This window comes from Labeo rohita, chromosome 4 (assembly GCF_022985175.1).
Source record: "Labeo rohita strain BAU-BD-2019 chromosome 4, IGBB_LRoh.1.0, whole genome shotgun sequence".
In the NCBI taxonomy this organism is placed as follows: Eukaryota; Metazoa; Chordata; class Actinopteri; order Cypriniformes; family Cyprinidae; genus Labeo; species Labeo rohita.
Genome location: NC_066872.1, coordinates 43,694,328 through 43,718,887, shown reverse-complemented (window position 1 = coordinate 43,718,887; position 24,560 = coordinate 43,694,328). Strand labels below are relative to the sequence as shown.

At 31.4% G+C, this 24,560-nt stretch overlaps 1 protein-coding gene across 1 annotated transcript; it reads left to right on the top strand.

Moving 5' to 3' along the window:
- The first annotated feature begins 1,331 nt into the window (after positions 1 to 1,331).
- Positions 1,332 to 24,560, top strand: atxn7l1 (ataxin 7-like 1). Its single transcript, XM_051108110.1, is given in 11 exon segments — positions 1,332 to 1,475; positions 13,104 to 13,183; positions 15,110 to 15,293; positions 15,368 to 15,807; positions 18,148 to 18,230; positions 18,314 to 18,558; positions 19,826 to 20,009; positions 20,123 to 20,244; positions 21,717 to 21,997; positions 22,000 to 22,364; positions 23,668 to 24,560. Coding segments are annotated over 10 exon segments (1,938 nt in total). The 5' UTR covers positions 1,332 to 1,475; positions 13,104 to 13,167; the 3' UTR covers positions 23,686 to 24,560.

Here is a 24,560-nt window from a genome sequence, read left to right as displayed (position 1 = left end):
CAACAATTATTATTATTTACATAAATATTACTTTTGTTTTTTATAATTAAATTAATTAAATTAAATAATATTTATTATATTATGTAAATAAAATGTAATTAATTCTATACTTAACATTTAATACATTTTATTAGTAACACAATAATAATAAAAATAATAGTGATAATAGTTCAAGTCAAGTTCAGGTAATAATATTATTAATATTAATTATTATTATTATTATTATTAATATTATTATCTTCAACATCAACATCTAGGAATAGTATTAGTAACTAGTCATTTTTCTAAAATATTATTACATTATTGTTATAAATTAGTAGTAGTAGTAGTAAGTAATATTTACATTAATATTCCTTATAGTATTTTCAATATTTTTTTTATATTTATATATTTTAAAATTAAAGTATTGATTAACATATATTATATATTATGTAAACAATAAAATGTAATTAATTGAATACTTTATACTTAACAGTTAATACATTTATTACTAACAACAATAGCAATAATAATTATTGTTATTTATTTTTTATTATTATTCTCCACATCAACAAGTAGTAATAATAGTAATAACTAGTAATACTACTAATAATATTATTACATTCATGTTATTAATTTGTATTAATTAATTAATTATTAATTTAATTGATTTAACTGATTGATTGAATATATGTATTCATTAATATTTATTTATATGTAAAAAAATAAAATATGATTAATTTATAATCAATAATTATTACAACTTTCAGTGATGATAATAATAATAATAATAATAATAATAATATTAGTAGTAGTAATAGTATTTACATTAATATTCCTTTTATTTTAAATAATATTTTTTATATGTATTTATTTTTTAAAAGTATTGATTAATATTTATTATATAGTATGTAAAAAATAAAATGTAATTAATGTTATACTTTATACTTAACAGTTAATACATTTATTACTAATAACAACAACAACGATCATTATTATTATTTATTTTTTATTATTATTTTCCACATCAGCAACTAGTAATAATAGTAATAACTAGTAAAACTAATAATAATATGATTACATTAATGTTATTCATTATTTCTATTAATTACATGTATGTTTTATAAACATATTTATTAATTAATTATTAATTTAATGAATGTATTAATACTTCTCTGTTCTGTAAGCAATAGTATGTAATCATAATGTAAAAATATCACTACTAGTACTGTTAATAATAATAAAATGGCTCGATGGCACGGTTAGAATAGAAGGATAATAGTGTACTGTATAAACGCACGATGCACACGTTCAACCTTTCACCTTTCCGTCTCCTGCAGCCGAGCGCAGCCGAACGCGGGCCGAACAGCGGCGAAGGTGGCGTCATATGTTTCTCTCGCTCGCTCGTCTCGCTGTCTGTGAAGGAAGAAGGAAGAGCAATGGCGACGCTGTACCGCCGCGCGCTCGTACTGCACACAGGAGCCACAACACACACTGTAAGTCCCGTTACCGCCCTCAGACACCCGCTCGACTGCGGTACGGCACTCGATCATGTCAGGCTTTATAACGGGAGATCGCGCGTGTCCTCCGTGCATCTGCGCTGCAGCATAAACAACGCGCCGTAAACGCGCGTGCACCCATATCAGCGTATGTCACGAGTGATTGACAGCTGTCATGCACTTCTGTACTTTATGCGTGAACGTTAGTGGCTCAGGGACGGAGTGTGTATAAGTTTAGACACTGTGTGTGTGTGTGTGTGTGTGTGTTCGTGTGCGTATTTGTATGCGTGTGTGTTGCTTGGCTGGATCAAGACAGCCATCTAGCTACCAGTGTCTGTAACTGTGCGTGCAGGTTAACTGTTTGCTTACAGTGACTGTCTCATACATGCGGGGATATTGAATATTTTCAGATCTTTACTCTGATACTGCTGGGAAGAAGCTCTTGAAGGGTTCAGAGGTGATCAAACTCAGTAAAGCAGGAGAGAGAGTGTGTGTGTGTGTGTGTGTGTGTGTGTGTGTGTGTGTCATGAGGGTGGGCGTTTCTTCTTGTGTCATCATGTTATTATTGTTGTCAGAGCTCATATTGGCTTAGGGTAATACTGTCCTTTCACAGCATGCATTGTCACTGTTTGCACTTTCTGTGGTTTTCAATTGCTGTCACGATATTAGGATTTCGGAAGTTCATACAACATGCTAATAAAAAAAATCTTGTGCTACCAATGAAACAATGTTACTTGCATGCATAAACAATACCTTTGAGTAATTACAGCAATACAAAGAATTTAATGTCTTTTCAAATTTATTTTAATAAATAATATTAATATTAATTATATTGGAATAAATATATAAATTATATTTGACATATTTTATACTTTATTCTAAATCGCAAATATGGTCTTTATTGTATTTTATTAAAGGTTAATCTTTAATTGTATTTTAATATTGTAAATTAAATAATATTAATATTTAAATTACTGTAATTTTATTAAAATAAATACAGAATTTAAATGGTTTTAATATTGCATATTTCTGTTTTATTTTATTAACGTAAACGTTTATCATTGTAATTTATATTTTTCAGTTTTAGCTTAATAAATAAAATTAATAAGTTATTTTTATTGAAGCTATATTAAAATAAACATAAAAATAAATTAAAATATTAAAATAAATTATAATATACATATTTTACATTTTATTTTAATTACTAATATTATATCTTTATTGCATTTTATTAAAGCAAAATCTTTATATTTTAGCATTGTAAATTAAATAAACAAATAATTTCAAATAAATAATATGAATATTTGACATTACTGTAATTGTATAAAAATAAATACAGAATTTAAATGTTTTAATATTAATATTATTAATATTATAATATTTTATATTTCTTTTTTTATTAGTTTTATCTTAATAAATAATATTAATATTTTATTTTTTTAAGTCATATTAAAATATCTACATTATATTTGACATTTTATATTTTACATTTAATTTCTAATATTATGTATTTATTGTATTTTAATAAAATAAAATCTTTAATTATATTACTATTACTATTATATTAATATTACTGTAATTATACTGTTATTATTAAAATAAATACAGAATTAAAAAAATATTTTTACATTTTAATCACTAATATTATGTCTTTATTGCATTTTTTAAAAAATAAAATCTAATTATATTTTAATATTGTAAATTCAATAAATAATAAAATATTATTCATATTTGATATTATTGTAATTATATTAACATAAATACAGAATTTAAATGTTTTTAATACTGCATATTTAATTTTAATTAATAATATATGTATTTTTATTTATTAACAAACATTTTCATTATGTTGTAATATTTAATATTCGTCAGGTTTATTTTAATAAATAATATTAATATTTTATTTTTATTGTAATTGTATTCAAATAAATATTTTGATATCATTAAATTTTATTTTTTTATTTAAATGTACCACGTTATGCTAAAATAAAAAAAGTACAACAACAAAAATATTTTTATTTTAGTACCAGCTTGCTACAAGTGCTTTTAAATAATAATAATAATAATAATAATAATAATAATAATAATAATAATAATAAAAATCTGTTATATCTGTTTATGTTGAGTAAAACTTTAAAAAAGAGCATTAACAAACATTGCATTATATAATAGCTGAACATGCTGTACATTCAAATAGTTAGGAAGGGATCTGTTTCACATACTGTACAAAAAATAAACAGTCAGTGGTATTTTTGTACTTACTTCACAGTATTCATAGTATTACATTCTGAACCTAACCATAATCTACCATTTAAGCGTCTGACCACGACACACGCAAGCAGCTGATGTTAATGCAGTTCAGCTCTGTTTTTCTCATTGTGAACATGAGCTCTAGCTCTCTCTGTGTGTTAGCGTGTGCGTTCTCGGTGTGCACTAGCGGAAGTGCGCAGTGATTCTGCATGGGTGGTGGGAGAAAGCTCAGCGAATCTGACAGGCTCCTGTGAACGCTGACGTCACAGATCTCCACCGATCATCAGCTTGACCATGACTGACTCAATGCATCACTAAACGTGACGTATAATTGGTCACTAGTCCATCTAGTCCTGCTAGTCAAGTCTTAAATATGATTCCCATCTCAAAATGTCACATTTGGTGTGTTATACATGGTTTCATGTCAGCCCTCATTGGCAACCTTGGTTAATAATTTATTGGGTCAGATGGAAAAAAAAAAAACTCACATGCACTCAGAATAAATTTCATGTCGCTCACGGCTGTAAAATGATTATTACATTAACAAATATATAGTTCACCCAAAATGTACTCACTCTCAGGCCATCCAAGATGTAGATGAGTTTGTTTCTTCATCAGAAATGTAGCATTACATCACATGCTCACCAATGGATGTGAATGGGTGCCGTCAGAATGAGAGTCCAAACAGCTGATAAAACCATCACAATAATCCACAAGTAAATCTTAAGAGGAAAATTGTGTGTGTTTGTAAGAAACAAATTCATCATGAAGCCATTTTTAGCTTCAAACCCTAAAAATAGAGTCCTTTATGAGTATTGGAAAAGTCGAATCATCTGAATCAGGTGAGAAATATGCAGAAATCAACAGTCTAAAAGAGATCTAAACAAATATGTGGGTGGATTTTGAAGTGAGACAGCAACAGGAGATGGACTTTTACTGGATGAAGCGTTATTATAGATTATGGACTCGTATTTTGTTGAGAAGTGACAGTTTGAAGTTAAAAATGTTTTAAAGATGGATTTGTTTCTTACAAACATGCAGCCTTTGGCTTCTCAAGATGTTAATTGAGGGACTAGAGTGGTGTGGATTACTTGTGGATTATTGTGATGTTTTTATCAGCTGTTTGGACTCTCATTCTGACGGCACCCATTCACTGCAGAGGATCCATTGGTCCAAACAGCTGATAAAAACATCACAATGATCCACAAGCAATCCACACCACTTCAGTCCATTAATTAACATCTTGAGAAGCCAAAGGCTGCATGTTTGTAAGAAATCTTTAAGACATTTTTAAGCTTCAAATCATCACTTCCGGCCAAAATGAGTCAATTTATCTGAATCAGGTGAGAAATATACACAAATCAAGCACTGTTTACAAGCTAAACAGTCCAAAACAGCTCTAAGCAAATATATGGGTGCATTTTGATGTGACAAGTATTACAGACTCATATTTTGTCCGCAAGCGATGGTTTAAAGTTAAAATCGTCTTAATGATGGATTTGTTTCTTACATACATGCCGCTTTTGGCTTCTCAAGATGTTAATTGATGGACTGGAGTGGTGTGGATTACTTGTGGATTATTGTGATGTTTTTATCAGATGTTTGGGCTCTCATTCTGACGGCACCCATTCACATCCATTATCGATTTTCTTTTATGCCAAAAATAATTAGGCTATTAAGTAAAGATCATGTTCCATGAAGATATTTTGTAAAATTCCTACCGTAAATATATCAAAACTTATTTTTTAAATAGTAATATGCATTGCTAAGAACTTCATTTGAAACACTTTAAAGGTGATTTTCTCAATATTTTGATTCCAGATGTTCGGATAGTTGTATCTTGGCCAAATATTGTCCTATCCTAACAATAGAAAGCTTTATTTAGTCAGCTTTCAGATGATGTATAAATCTCATTTTTGAAAAATTGACAATTTATTACTTAGAGTGGAGGTAATTAAAAAAAAAAAAAAAAAAAATCCTGTGGTGTAACAAACATTGCCATTGTTTTCTCTCAAGACAAAATTGAAAAGTGTTGCTTATTGCAGTTCTCTGTGTTAAATGTGAATGACTTAAACTACCAAAACACTCTCTTAAAGGAACAGTTCACCCCAAAAAAATAAGATTTGCTGACAATTTACTAATCCTCAGGCCTTCCAAGATGTAGATGAGTTTGTTTCTTCATCAGATTTGGAGAAATGCAGCATTGCATCACTTGCTCACCAATGGATGTGAATGGGTGCCGTCAGAATGAGAGTCCAAACAGCTGATTAAAAACATCACAATAATCCACAAGTAATCCACACCACTCCAGTCCATCAATTAACATCTTGGGAAGCCAAAATCTGTGTGTTTGTAAGAAACAAATCCATCAATAAGACAATTTTAACGTTAAACCATCACTTCTGGCCAAAATACGAGTCCATAATCCTTGTTGTCACATTAGAATCCACCTATATATCACCTATATAGAGCCCTTTTGAACTGTTGTAGCTTGTAAACAGTGCTTGACTTGTACATATTTTTCACCTGATTCAGATAAATCTACTTTTCAGTACTGATAAAGAACTAATTTTAGCCAAAAGCAAGGGTTTGAAGTTAAAAACATTTTAATGATGGATTTGTTTCTTACAAACACAGATTTTGGCTTCTCAAGATGTTAACTGATGGACTGGAGTGGTGCGGATTGCTTGTGGATTATTGTGATGTTTTTATCAGCTGTTTGTACTCTCATTCTGACGGCACCCATTCACATCCATTGGTGAGCAAGTGATGTAATGCTGCATTTCTCCAAATCTGATGAAGAAACAAACTCATTTACATCTTGGAAGGCTTGAGAGTGAGTAAGTTTTCAGCAAGTTTTCATTTTTGGATGAGCTGTTCCTTTAAGAAAGTGTTTTGGTAGTTTAATTCATTCACATGTAACATAAAAGAGTTGTGATAAGCAACACTTTACAGTTTGCCTCGAGAGAAAAAGATGGCAATGTTTGTTACACCACAGGACCATTTTGGGAAAAAATCTTGTAAAAGCTGAATAAATAAGCTTTCCATTGAAGCTTTCCAATATTTGGCCGAGACACATACTTAGAAAATCACCTTTAAAGTTGTCCAAATGAAGTTCTTAGCAATGCATATTACTAATTAAAAATTAACTTCTGATATATTTACGGTAGGAAATGTACAAAATATCTGACATGATCTTAATATCTTAATGATTTTTGGCATAAAAGAAAAATGTATAATTCTGACTCATACAATGTATTGTTGGCTATTGCTACAAATATACCCGTACCACTTAAGACTGGTTTTGTGGTTTAGGGTCACGTGTGAAGTGGTTTTGAGAGTTGTCGTATTCACTGACTCTCTGTCTCGCTCTCGGCTGTAGATATGCTTTTGTATGGTCACGTCCCAACCCGTGAGGATTTGAAACCTGTCGTTTGCGATGCCTGCATCAAAGTCGTTAAGCCTCAGGACGTCCTGACTCATTACGGTAAGTGTGTGTTGGCCAGATCGTGACTTGCTGACAGTCATCATTTGAACATGCAATGATACTGATTTATGAGGAGGATATTATTTGAATTTAATGGTCTCATTTCTCGTGTTCTCGTGTGCTGAAGTGCATTATACATTTCCGATATTCCGTTCAGTAACTCATTAAGTGCTTTGATTGATGTTTTAAGACTGTTTTGGGTTTATTGTGCAGTTTTTAATACATTTATCTCAAATCATTTTCACTTTGAGAGAAATAAATGCAATGAATGTGTTCTTAGAGCTGATATTAATGATGTAGAAAATTGCAAGTCTGATTGCTTCATTCATGTCTGTAGTGTTTTGTAGTCTGTTCAAATCATTAACCTTGAGTGTGAGCAGTAATAGTAGTTAAGCTAAACTACTATGCTATTAAATCAAACCCTTAATTCTATGGCTAGAGCTAAATATATGGATGATATGTAAAGGTAACTTGTGTAAGGTTATAATAGAGGTGTTTACTGCAAAGCAAGAATCATAGAGTCATTTGCCGTTTACATTATTATACGTGTTGCATAACACGGTCTTACACCTGAGGTGTGTTAAAACACTGTTTAATTTAGCAAACGTCATCAACTTAACCTTATATTACGATCTGGGCACTGAGTGAGAGAAAGTGACTGGTTTTAACAGTGTTGACAAAATTGAGTTGCAAGACAAAATGAATCACTTTTCATGTGTGTGTGTGTGTGTGTATATATTTACACCGATTTTTATGCTCACCAAAGCTGCTTTTACTTGATTAAAAAAAAAACTAACATTGTGAAGTATTTCACTACCAGTCAAAAGTTTTTGAACAGTATGATTTGTAATGTTTTTTTTAAAGTAGTCTCTTCTGCTCACCAAGCCTGCATTTATTTAATTCAAAGCACAACAAAAACAATACAATTCTGAAATATTTTTACTATTTAAAAGAACTGCTTTCTTTTTTAATATATTTTAAAATGTACTTTATTTATGTGATTTTCAGCGTCATTACTCCAGTTTTCAGTGTCACATGATCCTTCAGAAATCATTCTAATATACTGATTTGCTGTTCAAAAAACATTTTTTAAATATTTAAAACAGTTGAGTACATTTTTAAATTTTTTGATGAATGGAAAAGATCCAAAGATCAGCATTTATCTGAAATAAAAACCTTTTTATAGAAGAAATTATAGAAATTATTACTTTTGTTTAGCAGGGATGCTTTAAATTGATCAAAAGTGATAATAAACATTTCAATTTCAGATAAATGCTGTTCTTCTAAACTTTCTATTTATCAAAGAAACCTGAAAAAATATACTCGCTGTTTTCAACATAATAGTAATAAAAATTTGCTTTTTGAGCAGCAAATCAGAATATTAGAATGATTTCTGAAGGATCATGTGACTGGAGTAATAATGCTAAAAATTCCGCTTTGAAATCACAGGAATAAATTACATTTTAAAATATATTCAAATAGAAAACAGTTATTTTAAATAGAAAAATATTTCAAAATTTTACTGTACTGTGAGCAGAAGAGACTTTAAAAACATTACTCTTCAAAAACGTTTGACTGATAGTGAATTACAATTTGTGATAACTGTTTTATATTGCAATATATTTAAAAAATATTAAACCGTTATATTTGTCAATCTGAATTTTGAGCATCATTGCTAGAGTCAAAAGTGTCATTGCAAGTTGCATATTTAAATAAAAAAATCATATTATACACTTTATAGTCATTCATTACAACTGTAAGAACAGTTTATCTCAAGTTAATTATAAAATATTCAAACTGTTTTAAAATTTAGGAGATTTTTTTAGAGAAATTAATATTTTTACTTAGCAAGATATGCATAAAATTGATTAAAAGTGACAAAGACATTTATGAAAAAAATCCAAATAATGCTTCCTATTTATCATTATGGTTTTCACAAAAATATTAATAAGTAGCAAATCAGCATATTAAAATGATTTCTGAAAGATTATGTGACACTGAAGACTCATTAATGATGCTGAAAATTCAGCTTTGATCACAGGAATAAATTAATTTCAAAATATATTCAAATAGAAAACACTTATTTTAAATTGGAATAATATTTCTGTATTTTTTACTGTATTACAGTATATTTATCTTCGTGTTTGTGGCTTTAAAAGGACAGTTCACCCAAAATTGAAATTTGGCGTTTTTTACTCAAACCTGTATGAGTTTCTTTTTCCTGCTCAACACAAAATAAGATATTTTGAAGAACGCTGGTAAACAAACAGTTACCGACAGCCATTGATGTCTATAGTATGGGACAAAACACTATGGAAGTCAATGGCTGTTGGCAACTGTTTGACATTCCAACATTCTTCAAAATATCTTCTTTTGTGTTCAACCAAAGGAAGAACTCATACAACTTGAGGATGAGTAAATGATGACACAATTTTATTTTTGTGTGAGCTATCTCTTTAAAAATGAGTTTGTGTTGTATTGTTGTGGTGAAAAACCATTGCAAAAAGCATCCTGTCCCAGGGCAGAAACGCTCCAGCAGTCATCACCAGTTTTCCAGCTCGTCTTGTTTACTTTCGTTTTAGCCTCTCTGCGCTCGTCTCATCTCGCCTGTTCAGCTCACATCTGTCTTTGGTCTTGTGCCCAGACCACGTGTGTGTGCGGTTTGGAGAGGTGTCTCGCTCGGCGGGAGGCGACGATAACGCACATTCGTGCACGGAAGGCCCGTTGGCAGCTTTCCTTCGCGCTCGCCCCTTCTGACGCCGTTTTCACATAGCTGCTTTTTCTCTCTCGTCCCCTGCCGCCCCCCTTCTGAGAGCGGAGAGCTACGCGGCAGCTGCGGGGCTGCGAGGGTTCAGCGTAGGGGTCAACGACTCGCAGCTATTCAACTCAAAACACCGTGGCCCAGAAAGAGAGGGCGGGATGCCTTCAGCCACACGGGAGGCATGCTATTCTCTTGTGTTTTTCTCTTTCGCTTTCTGTTTTTTTTCTTCCATCCTCTCAACCGCCGTGGAGCAGACAGGCTGGGTAAGTGTGTCTCCCCGACCAACGTGCGAGTGCTATTCACAGCGGACGCTTTTGATCGTCTCACGTGTTTGCTTAGCTTTCAGTTTACGCGGTTTGTGTAAATGTCGTGAGCAGGACTGGGCCTTGCTAGTGGTCATCTTCCTGCAGCCGTGGGCCGGATGTAAACAAACGCAGCTCAGCTGCTGCCTGTGGCTTCCTGTGGCCTGTCAGATACAGAGACGCTAATCGCAGACCACACACGCGCATTCAGACGTGTGTGAACGGGTTTACAATGAGTGATGTCACTACTACGCAGCTTGTGTCTTATTTATTAGTTTTGAAATGCTATTTCATGCTGGGGCAATGTTTTTAAACTGGGAAGTTTTACCCTGGGTGTTTTGTAAGGTAGTTCTCGCTATTGTTATTGCTTGGGTTTGTTGCAACTTGTTGGGGAGAGCTGTGCTGACGATTTTCTGAGCGTCCTGGCTTGGATTTAGTGAAACTGATGAAGAAATCTTGCAGACGTACATTGGAGGAGGGACCTGAGTCATATCTAGAGAGCAGAATATCACAGAGACTCTAGCTGCACGACTCTTTACACTTGGGCCGGTAAAGAAAAAACACATAGCAACCGCATAGCAACACACTTAAAACCTCGGAACACTTTAGAAACTGCATAGCAACACACTGAAAACCTTTTAGAACACTACAGCAACTGGATAGCAACGCTCTTAAAACCATTTAGAACTCGCTAGAAGCCTCATAGCAACGCACTAAAAACACTCAGAACACCATGGCAACAGCATAGCAATGCACTTAAAATCATTTAGAACTCTCTAGAAGCTTCATAGCAACGCACTAAAAACACTCAGAACACCATGGCAACAGCATAGCAACTCTCTTAAAACCATTTAGAACTCTCTAGAAGCCTCATAGCAACGCACTAAAAACACTCAGAACACCATAGCAACACACTATAAACCTCAGAACACTTTAGGAACTGCATAGCAACACACTGAAAACCTTTTAGAACACTACAGCAACTGGATAGCAACGCTCTTAAAACCATTTAGAACTTGCTAGAAGCCTCATAGCAATGCACTAAAAACACTCAGAACACCATGGCAACAGCATAGCAATGCACTTAAAATCATTTAGAACTCTCTAGAAGCTTCATAGCAACGCACTAAAAACACTCAGAACACCATGGCAACAGCATAGCAACGCACTAAAAACACCCAGAACACCATAGCAAACACATAGCAACACACTATAATCCTCAGAACACTTTAGAAACTGCATAGCTACACACTGAAAACCTTTTAGAACACTACAGCAACTGGATAGCAACGCACTTAAATCCATTTAGAATAGCAACACACTAAAACACCCATAACACCATAGCAACTGCATAGCAACACACTTAAATCCATTTAGAATAGTAACACACTAAAACATTCAGAACAAAATGGCAACTGCATAGCAACACTCTAAAATCCATTTAGAAGCCTAATAGCAATGGAGTAAAAACACTCAGAACACCATAGCAACTGCATAGCAACACTCTAAAACACTCAGTACACCATAGCGACTTCCTTGCAACACACTTAAAGCCATTTAGAACTCTCTGGAAGCTGCATAGCAACACACTAAAACACTCAAAACACCATAGCAACTGCATAGCAACACATTTACAATTTAGAACTTTCTAGAATCCTCATAGCAACACACTAAAACACTCAGGACACCATAGCAACTGCATAGCAACACACTAAAACACTCAGAACACCATAGCAACTGCATAGCAACACACTAAAACACTCAGAACCCCATAGCAACTGCATAGCAACACACTTAAATCCATTTAGAATACTCTAGTGACCACACAGCAACACACTAAAACAATCAGGACACCGTGGCAACTACATAGCAACACATTTACAATTTAGAACTTTCTAGAAGCATCATAACAACACACTAAAACACTCAGAACACCATAGCAACTGTGTAGCAACACACTAAAACACTCAGAACACCATAGCAACTGCATAGCAACACAATTAAATCCATTTAGAACACTCTATCAACTGCATAGCAACACACTGTTTTTCTATTTTTTCTTCAGTGATGAAAACCAGCTTCCATGCTGCAGTGACCTCAGTTGAACTGAATGAAAAAACCAACTGCCGAAATTAACGCTGAAAAGGTTTATGCTAATATCTGTTATAGCGCCTCTTGTGGCAGCACTGAGAATGACACATTTCTGAACGCATCAAATCGAACTATAGGTGTTTGTGTTTACTTCTCATTATCCTCTTAAAGACACACCAGCTGTAACTGATTAGTCTTCAGATGATTTTAACAGCATCAGACCGTGGGCATACCTGTGAACACGATGGACTTTGGTCTTTTTTAATTTTTTACTCTCAGTCCAGCTGCACGGGATACACCTACACGCGTATTTACACACCTGCCGCATATTCGGACCAACCCAGCGCTGAATTCCTCCTGCGGTCAGAGCGGCCGGGCCATTGTTTCTCTCTTTTGGTCGGCGGTCGGACTTTGTTGTGAGCGAGGGCTTCTCCCGTCCAAACAGAGCCTCTGAAATCAGCTCTTTTGAGTCCTCGCACACGGTGTTGTGGCTCTTGGCTGAGATTCGCTGGCAGATGAGACACAATGCGAAAGCCAAGGCCGGTTAGTGAACTGCCAGATCCAGCCAGGAGCTTTATTATTATTCACTTTGAAAATAAACAAGGACTTTTTGTTGTTTTGGAGTACAGTAATCTGGCCCAGTGTAGTGTTTTGAAACACCATACATCAGTTATATGTCGTAGGCCCCTAATTTGTGTGGTGTAGTGTGTGATAATGAGTGTTTGTAATTGCAGGTAGTTGGGGAATAGTTGAACAGTGAGTAGAGAGGAGCGCGTCCACCTCGAGCCCTCCAGAGCCATGCACAGCAAGAACCGTAAGTGTACTAACAGACAGTACTAACAGAGTCTTTTGTTTACATGTGGAATCCAGTACGTCACTTTGAACTGGAAATACAAAATGAGGATTTTTAATGCGCCATTGAGCGTGTCGATAAAACTAGTTTCACAAACCCTTCTTGTTTCACAACGTGCTAAAGTTTTAGGAAAGAGTTGTTTGATCGCACTTTTGTGTTAAATTTCAACAGCAAAAGATAGTGCTAGAGTTTGATTCATTTCAGTGATTCAGTTCAAATTCCAAACTCTTCATGTAAGTAAATAGTGCATAATAATAATAATCATAATAATAATTATTGTTAATAATAATAATAATAGTAATAGTGGTAGTAGTAGTAAACATAATAACTAAATAAGAACTAAATATTATTATTGTTATTAGTTTATTTATAAACTATGTAGTGTTTGGTGCATATAAATAAAAAAATATTTATTTAAAAATAATATTAAATTAAGTTTGTGTGTGGAAGAAGTTGTTCTTGTTGCTGTTGTTATTATTATTATTATTATTATTATTATTTAATGAAATAACTTAATATTTTAATTATTTTAATTATTTTATTTATGCTTATGTAGTGTTGTTGGTACATATATAAAAATATATATTAATACATATATTAATGAAATAACCAAACATTATTATTGTTATTAGTATATTTAAAAACTGTATAGTGTTTGGTGCAAATGAATAAAAAATATTTATTTAAAATAAAAATAAAAAATAATATTAAATGCGTGGATAATATTAAGATTTATAATATTAAATGTGTGGGAAAAGTGTCTGGAAAACTGGTCTAATTTTTAAATAATAATAATAATAATGATAATAATAATAATATTTATTATTATTATTATTATTATTAAAATGTGTGGATAATATTAAGATTAATAATATTAAATGTGTGGGAAAAGTGTCTGGAAAACTTGTCTTATTTTTAAATAATATTAATAATAATAATAATAATATTTATTATTTATTAATTAATTAATTAATTAATTAATTAATTTTAATACACACCCCTTTATGGCATACTGTTTTTATTTACATGTAAGCATGACTTTGTTGCTTATAAATAATATCATTATTTAAATAATATAATATTTCATTTTATTTCATTTTATTTTATTTATTGTTATACATGTTCAAATTAATAACAATTTATATGCTGCAGTATAAGAATTCAAATATTATATTACACCAGTGAAAAACAGTGTGGAAAACATGTCTTGATTATTTTATTTTATTATATTGAATTTTGCTTATTGGTAAAATAAAATAAAATAAAATAAAATATTATTTTTATTATTTTATTTTATTTATGTACTGTTATACTGGTGCGAATAAATAAAAATGTATATGCTCCAGTATAAGAATTAAAATGAAATATTACACCAATGAAAAACATTGTGGAAAACATGTCTTAATTATTTTATTTTTTTGTACTCAGTTTTGCTTATTGGGAAAATAAAAAATAAAATAAAATAAAGTAAACAAAATATGTAATAATAATAATAATAATAGTATTTTTTTTATTATTATTTTATATTTTACATATTTTATTTGTACTACATCTCTTAATCACATACTGTGACTTAATTTTCATAGTTGGTTAATTTTTAGTTTCATACTTTTAAAACTGCAGTTTCATTTTCAGCCTCAGATTCCTCAACACAAATGCTACTAAAACTGAAAAAGTCAATCGAAAACCAAACTACTCCTGAATGTTGGTTGTGTGCTATATTGGCAGTTCAATATAAGTGTGCACATACTATTTTTAATGTATTATGATTTAGTACACACTTCTGTTATAATTATCGTATCTGTAGAGGTGGCTTAGCACTTCCTGTAGAGAGTCTCCTGATCTTATATTGTATTCTTGGTTGTATTCGTGTGTCGTGATCGTCAGAGAGGAGACACTGCTCGCCCAGCAGCTCCAGGACGCCTCTGGTTCCTGTCAAGGCCAAGATGTCGGTGGGCCAAAGCGAGGTGGAGCCCCTTCCCTTCCGGGTTCCTCGCGATTACCCACACTCACGTTTCAGCAAGGCGCCGCTGGCCGTCTATCCGCCCAAAGGAGCCCGAGCCAAGGCCTGGTGAGTAAAAGCCTCCCCCCATCTAATCATACATGCTTTTAATTAAACTAAAATACACGGTTTCTTTTCTCCAGCGTGTCTTTACCTGTGGTGAGTCTGGAGAAGATGCCGTGTTTCAGTCGATCGGAGGGAGCGCACATCAAAGTCAACTCCACGTCTCCCACGCCGGGCTCTTCCCTTTCTTTCTCTTCCACGTCTTCCTCTCCATCCGCCGCTCCTCTCAAGTCCTCCTTGACGTCACCAGCATCTCACAAGAACCAGGAGAAGTTCCTGAACGGTCGCGGTCCCGTGACGCCTCGCTCCACCACGCCCCCTTCGTTGATTGACAGGCGGCCCAGCCCGTCGCGGTCGCCCTTGGAGAAACGGCCCGCCCCCTCGCCCTCCCCACAGGACAGGAGGCCCGCGGCGTCCACGTCTCCATCCTTATTGGACCGGAGACCGATAGTCCCTCCTTCTCCACCGGACAGGAAGCACCAGAACGGAGCCAAAGGCGGACGGCACCGGAGAGTGTCGGGTGAGTAACAAATGCTTGTTTAGTATATCTATTGCGCTAAGGTCTTTTGAAACAAGAAGAAATGCATTTGCAGCAGATCTAACGTGTTTTTGCATGATTTTTTTCAATTGATTTGATTGGGCAGGAGAGGGCAGGGCTTTGATATTATTGGTTGCTTTTTTTTTTTTTAATTAAAAATTATATTTAGTTTTTAATTAATTGTTAATTAATACTATTAAAAGTTTTTTTTTCATTAAATAAAGCTGAAATAAAATAAAATGTGGTTACAAGCAGTGTTTTATTGTTAGTTTAAACTACTTCAATATTTTTGTTAATTCAAATATAGCTAAAATAAAATATAAATATTAGAAGGAAAACTTAAGCAAATTAATTTCTATCTTTTGCATTACAGAATTTTAATGAAAAAACTGAATTTTAATGAAAAAATGTTTTTCTTGATGTTTTTAGTACTGTAATGTGTATTGTTAACGAACTAAAAAAAAAAAGTTAAATTAAAAAAGCTGAAATAAAAATATACATAAATATTAGAAGAAAAACTTAAAAATTAAAATGTTAAATAATGCTAAAATAAAAAGTATAATAAAATAAGCTAAAGTACTAAAATGAAAAAAAAATGAAAGAAAAAAATTAATATGAAATCTTACATTTTTTTGTTAATTAAAATATAGCTAAAAATAAAATATAAATATTAAAAGGAAAACTTAAGTAAATTAATTTCTATTTTGCATTTTTATGTTTAATAAAACATAATTTTAATGAAAATTGTTTTTCTTGATATTTTTAGTACTGTAATGTATATTGTTAACAAATGTTTAAAAAAATGTAATTAAAAAGCTGAAACAAAATTATACATATTAGAAGAAAACCTTAAAAATTTTAATGTAAAATAATGCTAAAATAAAATAAAATAAGCTGTAATATTAACTGAATATAAAATATTTTTGTTAATTAAACTGTAGCTAAAATAAAATACAAATATAAGAAGGAAAACTTAAAAATGAAAATGTGAAATAATGCTAAAATGAAAAAAGTAAAATAAAATAAGCTGAAGTACTAAAATTGATAAAACTAACACTGAAATAAATAAAATAAAGCTAAATAAAAAAAAGAATATATATTTTTAAACTGAATATACATTTTTTGTTAATTAAAATATAGCTAAAATAAAATATAAATTAGAAGGAAAACTTAAAAATAAAAAAGTGAAATAATGCTAAAATAAAAAAAGAAAAAAAAAAGCTGAAGTACTAAAATTGATCAAAGTAACACTGAAATAAATAAAATAAAGCTAAATAAAAAAAGAATATTTTTTTTAAACTGAATATAAATTTTTGTTTTGTTAAATTTTTAATTTAAAAATAAAAATGTGAAATAATGCTAAAATAAAAAACTAAAAAAAAAACTTAAGTATTAAAATTGATCAAAATAACACTGAAATTTTAAATTCTAAAATATTTGTTAATTAAAATATAGCTAAAATAAAATATATTAGAAGGAAAACTTAAGCAAATTAATTCATATTTGTAATTTTTATATTTAATATAAAAATAAATTAAATGAAATATAGAAATAAATAATAAATAAATAAATACAAATATAGAAATAAATAAATAAAAATAAAGCCAAATGAAAAAAATTAAAAACTGAATACAAAGTAATGCTAAAAAACACTTTTAGTTTCTAAGGATTCTGTTCTGTTGTTGTTAAATTAATTGTATATACTTATAAAAAAAAGAGGAAGCAAGAAATAAAACAAATAAAAATACAAAATAATGAGCCAATAAAAAAAACAACAAAAAAAAAACATCATCTGTTTTCAAACTCAGGTTGTGTGGTTTCTGGTTTGTTGGCTTGTTGTTTGTCTGGAAGCATGAATATTTAGTCGTAACTAGCCTGTGCTAACTGATTAGCGTTGAGCGGGTCAGTCGTCTCTCTCCGTATGTTGTTTACTGGGCTCTCGCCCGCCAGAGCTTTGATTTATGCTCTGTAATTGGCTGCTCTCGGTTGCCAGATCCTCCGCTGCGTCCAGCAGCCGCCACACTCGCTCACGATCTATTACAGAGAGTTTGGGCTTGTTTAAGTGTTTATGTGAGCTTCAGATAGCAACGTGAGCTGGACTACATTGTTTTAATCACAATTCTGCATCTAAAACAACCTTCACCACAATTTCTCAGAAATCAAAGCTCAGGTCTGAGATATGCTTCTAATAAAACGCCTCACTGTCTACATGGAATGAAAATGATTAGAGACTCTTGCGCAAAAGAAAAGCACAGTTATTCAGTGAAAACAGTGATGTTAATCGTAATTTATAATAATATCACGATCTGTTTTGTTGTATAGGGAGAGTGTTTGATCCTAATAAACACTGTGGGGTTTTGGACCCAGAGACAAAGCGGCCTTGCACCCGATCTTTAACTTGTAAGGTTGGTATCGTTATTATTGTCATTTAATCATATTCAATCGTTGATCGTGGTGGTGTTCCTAACATTGTCTGTGTATGTCGTAGACTCACTCACTGACCCATCGGCGAGCTGTCCCGGGACGGAGGAAAGACTTCGACTTCCTTCTGGCGGAGCATAAGGGACGAGCGAAGGAGAAGGAGACGGGGCAGAAAAAGGACGTTCAAGCAAGCAGCCAATCAGTGCAGGTCACACAGTCACATGACGCAGCAACCAGCCTATCCACAAGCTGTACCAATGCCAAGACCACGCCCACTCTCAAACTGCAGCTGGCCAATTCACACTTACACAGGTACAGAATATATATATATATATATATATATAATAAAAAAAAAGTGAAATAGAAAAAAGGTCATTAAAATATTTAATATTTCAAATATTTAATTAAAACATATTATATAGATTATATTATAATAAATTATTATATAAAATATAAATAATTATATAAATATTTTCCATACATATTTTTACTAAAACATTTATATTAAACTAGATTAAAAAAAAAAAGTTTGTCAAGAAAGTCAAGTCAAATAATTACAATAATTAAATAATTACAGTTAAATAGAAATATAAATACGGCAAAAGTACATAACAAAATGACCAAAACTTAAACGAAAATTGAAAATAAAATAAAGTAATTGAAAACATTAATTAATACTATAATGCTGTATAAATAATATTATATAAAATAATAACATAATACTTATAAAACAAATACATATTTTTACTAAAACATTTTACATTAAATATTAAATATAAATATTTGTAATGTTAAACAGTATTAATATTTTAATATTTTAAAATATTTAATATTTGTCAGTGATGGAGCACTTTGAATTGTTAAAATGATGCTGAAATAAAATAAAAAAATAAATATTATCACTATAATATATGACGTTATATTTTTTCATGATTATAGTGTGACGATGAATAATTAGAACAACTTAAAATAAAAATTGGCAACTAAATGAAATAAAATAAGTTTAAATACTAAAATTACTGAAACTGGAAAAAGTTAAAATACAAACATAAAAGCCAATTTAAATTCAAAATATTAAATGAAATAAAGTTAAATAAAAATATAAAAAAGGTACATAAAATTACTAAAACTTAAACTAAATTAAAAAAAAAAAGAAAAAACACTTAAAAATGAATGAAAACTAATGATATATAAATAATACTTCAAAATAATAATTTAACAGGTTTAAATTGGGACAAGGAAAGATTGTAGTATAAAGACAGGTTTTACAGGAAAGTATGGGCAAATAAAAATGCATTTAAATCTATTGCAATATTCACACCTTGATTTTAAATTGCTAGAAGTACTAAAATACAAAAAGCTAATACTAAAATAAAAAATAAATTAAAGCTAAATAGAAAAAAAAGACAAAAGCACATAACACAATTACCAAAACAAATAAAAATTAAAATAAATAAATAAATTAAATAAATAAACAAAAATATCTTAATAGTAGAGCATATAAATAATACTAAATATATAACTTGATTTAAAATAGTAAATAGTTTTTCCTCAAGTTTCACCAGTGTTTCATTGGCAGAGCGTCTGTCGGCGGTGCAGTCGTGTTCAGCTCTGCGCCCGTTCCTCCTCCTGAACCTGCGCCCGGCTGGCAGCGCTGCAGCGGAGACGCGCGTCTGTCCAGCGACGAAGGAGAAACCGACCTCCCTGAGGAGTCCGAGAAGCCGCTGTGCCACTATTCTCCGCACCACCCGCGACCCATGAGCGTGAGCCGAACCACTACAATACAACACTTGGGAGTCTGTATATTGCTGTATATGCATAAAGCATTTAACAAATGGAGGAATGTAACGTGAAAACGCATTGTCCTTTGTCTTAGTGTTGTGCGTTCAGCAGTCGGTTGATGGGACGGGGTCACTACGTGTTCGACAGACGGTGGGACCGGGTGCGGCTGGCGCTTCACTGCATGGTGGAAAAACACGTCAACTCTCTCATGTGGAGGTGAGCGTCCCGCATGAACCACACTTACACGTTTGTCCCTCCGCTTGCTCAGAATTTATGGCCAGATACAAACAGTTTAGCTATTTTTCCAGTTCAAATGCTCTTAAATATTGTGTTCATATTTCACCCCAAAATCAAAAAAAATATTTAGCATTCAAATATAAACAAATAAACATTGGCATTGTTTTTTTTTTTTATTAGAGTTACAGTTATTTAACAGTAATTTTTTTAATAAGATTTTAAAAAATTTATTATTTAAAAAATAGACCTTAAAATCTTACTGTTCCCCAAATAGGCTTAATTTTCTTTATGCTGATTTTGTTTCATAAATAAAACTATAATATATAAATATAATATATAAATAAAATATAATACAAATAAAATTATATGTTTTTTTGAATTTTATTTTAAATATTTTTTTAATAAAATCTTAAGAAATTAAATATATTCATGATATTTTATGTTATTGCATTTAATAAATAATTAAACAAAAAATATTACATTTTTATTAATAATTTTTACATATTATTAAGCTGAATAATATTTTAATATTTTATATCATAAATATGATTGTTGAATGACAGGAAATAATAAAGAAATAATACAAATTATTACTAGTAAACATTTTCATGATGATTAAGCACATTTACAAATAATTATTTTTTATTATTACTTTATTATATTTACAAATATTATTTTTTAATAATTTTAATTATTCCGTAATGTTTGACAAAAAACGTAATAATAATAATAGCACGTTTAAATGTAATGTATATTAATAACAATAATAAAATAATAAATTGAATGTATAATAATAATAATAATAACAATTTAGATTTAATGAAGTAAACCACCTTAAAATATTGCAGTGCAAAAAACGTATTAATCCATTTCTTTGTGCTAAATTTTATATTCACCTAAAAATCATAAGAAATTATTATTTTTTATTATTTTTGAAATCTATATTATTTTCATGATGCTTCATTAAACAAAACATTCCATGTAAATTCTTACATTTTTTTTTTATTAATAATCATTTAAAAAAAAATATTAAACTAAATAATTTAATAAATATAATTATTGAATGATAGTAAATAATAAATAAACAGTAAATAAGTAATAATTATTAGTAAACATTTTCAAGGCAGTTAAGCACATCTAACACAATTTATGTTTGATAATGTATCAAAAATATAATTAATATATATTAAATACTACTACTAAAAATAATAATAATGTAAATTTATATGCAAAAAAAAAATCTTTATGCAAACAATTATTATTTTTTTCTTTTTTAATTTTGGGGCGAAATATGACCCAGATATGAAAGTAATTAAATGAATGTTAGAGCTTGAACGGTTTAACAAAGGGACAAAGTGTTTACTTTCAGTATGTAAATGCACAGCATTTAGGTTAACGTGCCACATGGCTTCCTGCCGCACACTGGTGATGTCATATCCTGTTTGTCACAGGAAAGTCCCCCTAGCGGTGGAGAGCATGACGAGCCCGACTGAAGTTTCCCCCCTCGGCTCTCCGTTCGTCCCCAACCACGCGCTGGCGGCTCCTCTGGACGGCGTCTCCATGGTCTCGTACTCCACCTCTTTCTCTCACAACGGCGCTGGGGTGTTCTGCATCCGGGACCCCGAACCCGGAGCCAGACCGCAGCGGAATAAACCGGCCAAGCCGCCCAAAGCCTCAGGGGACGGAACGGGATCAAAAAAGCGGAAAGCGCCTCCCGCCTCTGAGTCACGAAAGAGCGCGAGCGCGGGAACAGCGGGAACAGCTACCATCTGCCACTGGGCGCGGCGCACATCAGTAACGGGACGGCGGCCCTTAGCGTGCGGGCCAAACCTAGGCCGAGGGACCAGGACAGGTACGGGAGCGTGGAGCTGTCCCTCCCGCAGGCGCTCACCGGGGATCACGGGGGCGTCTCGTCCCACAGCCCGCTGCCCTACGGCTCCTCTGATGGGAGGAAGAGGAAGAGCTCCGGATCGAGCGCCGGCAGCGACAAACCCAGCAAAAGCACCAAATCCACAGCACTGGACGGGATATTCAGGAAGAGCAGCGGCGGTTTGCTGTCGTCAGTCGCCGAATCCACCCACAGCGCCATCCCCAGACAGGTAAAACACATGTGAGACTGAATTGATCTATCCAGCTATCTATTGTAATTTTTAATAGAATTAGAAATATAAGAAAATATTTAAATAAAATAGAAAATGTATTATTATTATTTTTATTATTATAGAATAATAATTATTATTATAAAAGAATTACATATATTCTATGTGTTTCCATTAAAAATATATATTTTTCTAGCCTGGAAAAAAATATAATATATATTCTAAAATATTATTATTGTTTGTTTTATTTTTATATTAATAATATATAAATAATAAGTTATAATAGGTTATATAAAATCATAGACCATAAAAGATGTGCAATTAAAGAAAAAGAAAAAAAAAAAAATATATATATATTTATTATTAATAAGTTGAAATCAGTTATTATTTGTGATTATTAATTATTAATAAGATAAAAATCATCAGGACATTTTCCTAGAACCATAAAATATGTGTAATATATATATGTTATGTTATGAAAAATCCTGAAATGTATATTTTATTATAAAAAAAATATTATAAAAAATTATATATATATATATATATACAATAATAAAAATAATACATTTTAATTTAAACTAAGGTATATTAAATAATAATAATAATAATAATAATAATAATAATAATAATAATAATAATATTGTGACAATTTATATTTAATTATTTAATAGTAAATAATTTACATTGATATTATTATAAAACTAAATGTTAATGTTTTTATTAATAATCATTTTTCAATACAATGATTGAATGCTAGTAAATAATAAATAAATAAATAATTAACAATAAATAAATAAATAATTATTAGTAAACATTTTCGAAGCAGGTAAGCACATTTAAAATATTATTTTTAATTCATTATATTCTGTATAATGTCATTGTTTTATGTTTTATTAATAATATATAAATAATAAGTTATTTTTTAAACAAGCAAAAGCAAATTGTAAAATTAAAGTATTAATAATTATAATTAAAAAAACATTTTAATATTCAAAATATATATTATTTTGAAAAGTTATTTAATTTAAATTAATTTTGGTAGTGACTATATTTTTCTGGTGTTTTTTTTTGTTTGTTTTTAATATCATTTTTGTATAACTTATTTAAAATCATGGAATTTTGTAGTGATTTTTATTTATTTATTTTTTTTTTATAATTTAGTGTTTAAGAATGCTTACAAAATGTCCACAAGTGTAAAAACCTTGGATACTTCCGTAGATGACACTTGCAGTTTTTGCCTGCATTTCACATTATTCACAATATTTGCATATGCAAACCCACTAACCACCGACCTCTTTTGTAGCCCAAGGTCCCTCACTGATGCAGTGTGAGTTTGAGAAGAGCTCCGGACGTCCTGTGAAGGCTGTAGACGCGGGACGCCAGCACCGTGTCTGTCCTGCCTTTATCCCACCGCTGCCTCTACGGTTGAGTCGCGTCCTTTGCGTCCTCCTCTTCCTCCTCTTCCTCCGTTTCCTCCTTTCCTACGAGGCTTATTCCGTTCCGTTCCGTTCCGTTCCGTTCCCATTAGGAATAAACGCTTCATCCGCCAGCTTTTCGTTTCCTTTCGAAATGACACAAACTTCAGTTTCACGCAGATTCAGATTTTGATTTAACCAGTACACGACGCGTTTCAGACATTCAACGATATGGAGTTTTCTTTTTAATTTCGCGTAGATGGGGACAACATGAAGGAAAACCCTTCGGACTCAACCGTGTCGATCTAAAGTGCACTTAATTTCACGTGTGAACTACGGACAAAGGAACGTTTCAAACAAGGGAATATTTTACAGACGCTTTTTCGGCAAGTTGTATTTTTCTAAATGGGATGAATTCAGGTTTTTGAGTATTTGTTTTTGTGTTCGTGGATTTAAAAACAAACAAACAAAACAAAGCCAGGACTCGCACCCCTGTTGTAAAGCGACTGATGAATTTTGTATAATAATTTATCCTTTATTAATTTTCTAACTGACCTGATTTAGTGCTTCACACAAGTTGAGCAGAAGTATATTTGTATGCCATTTTAAAGGTTTAAAGTATTATAGAGACCCTATTGTTGGAAATGTGTGTACATATCTTTTATTATAATTGTCTTGTTTTGTATTTATTGTTAGTGTCTCTCAGAGGTTCAAGGATTTAGTGCTTTCTATCTTCCTCAGTCATGTATCTTCATAGACCTACACGTGGTTGGTTATGAAA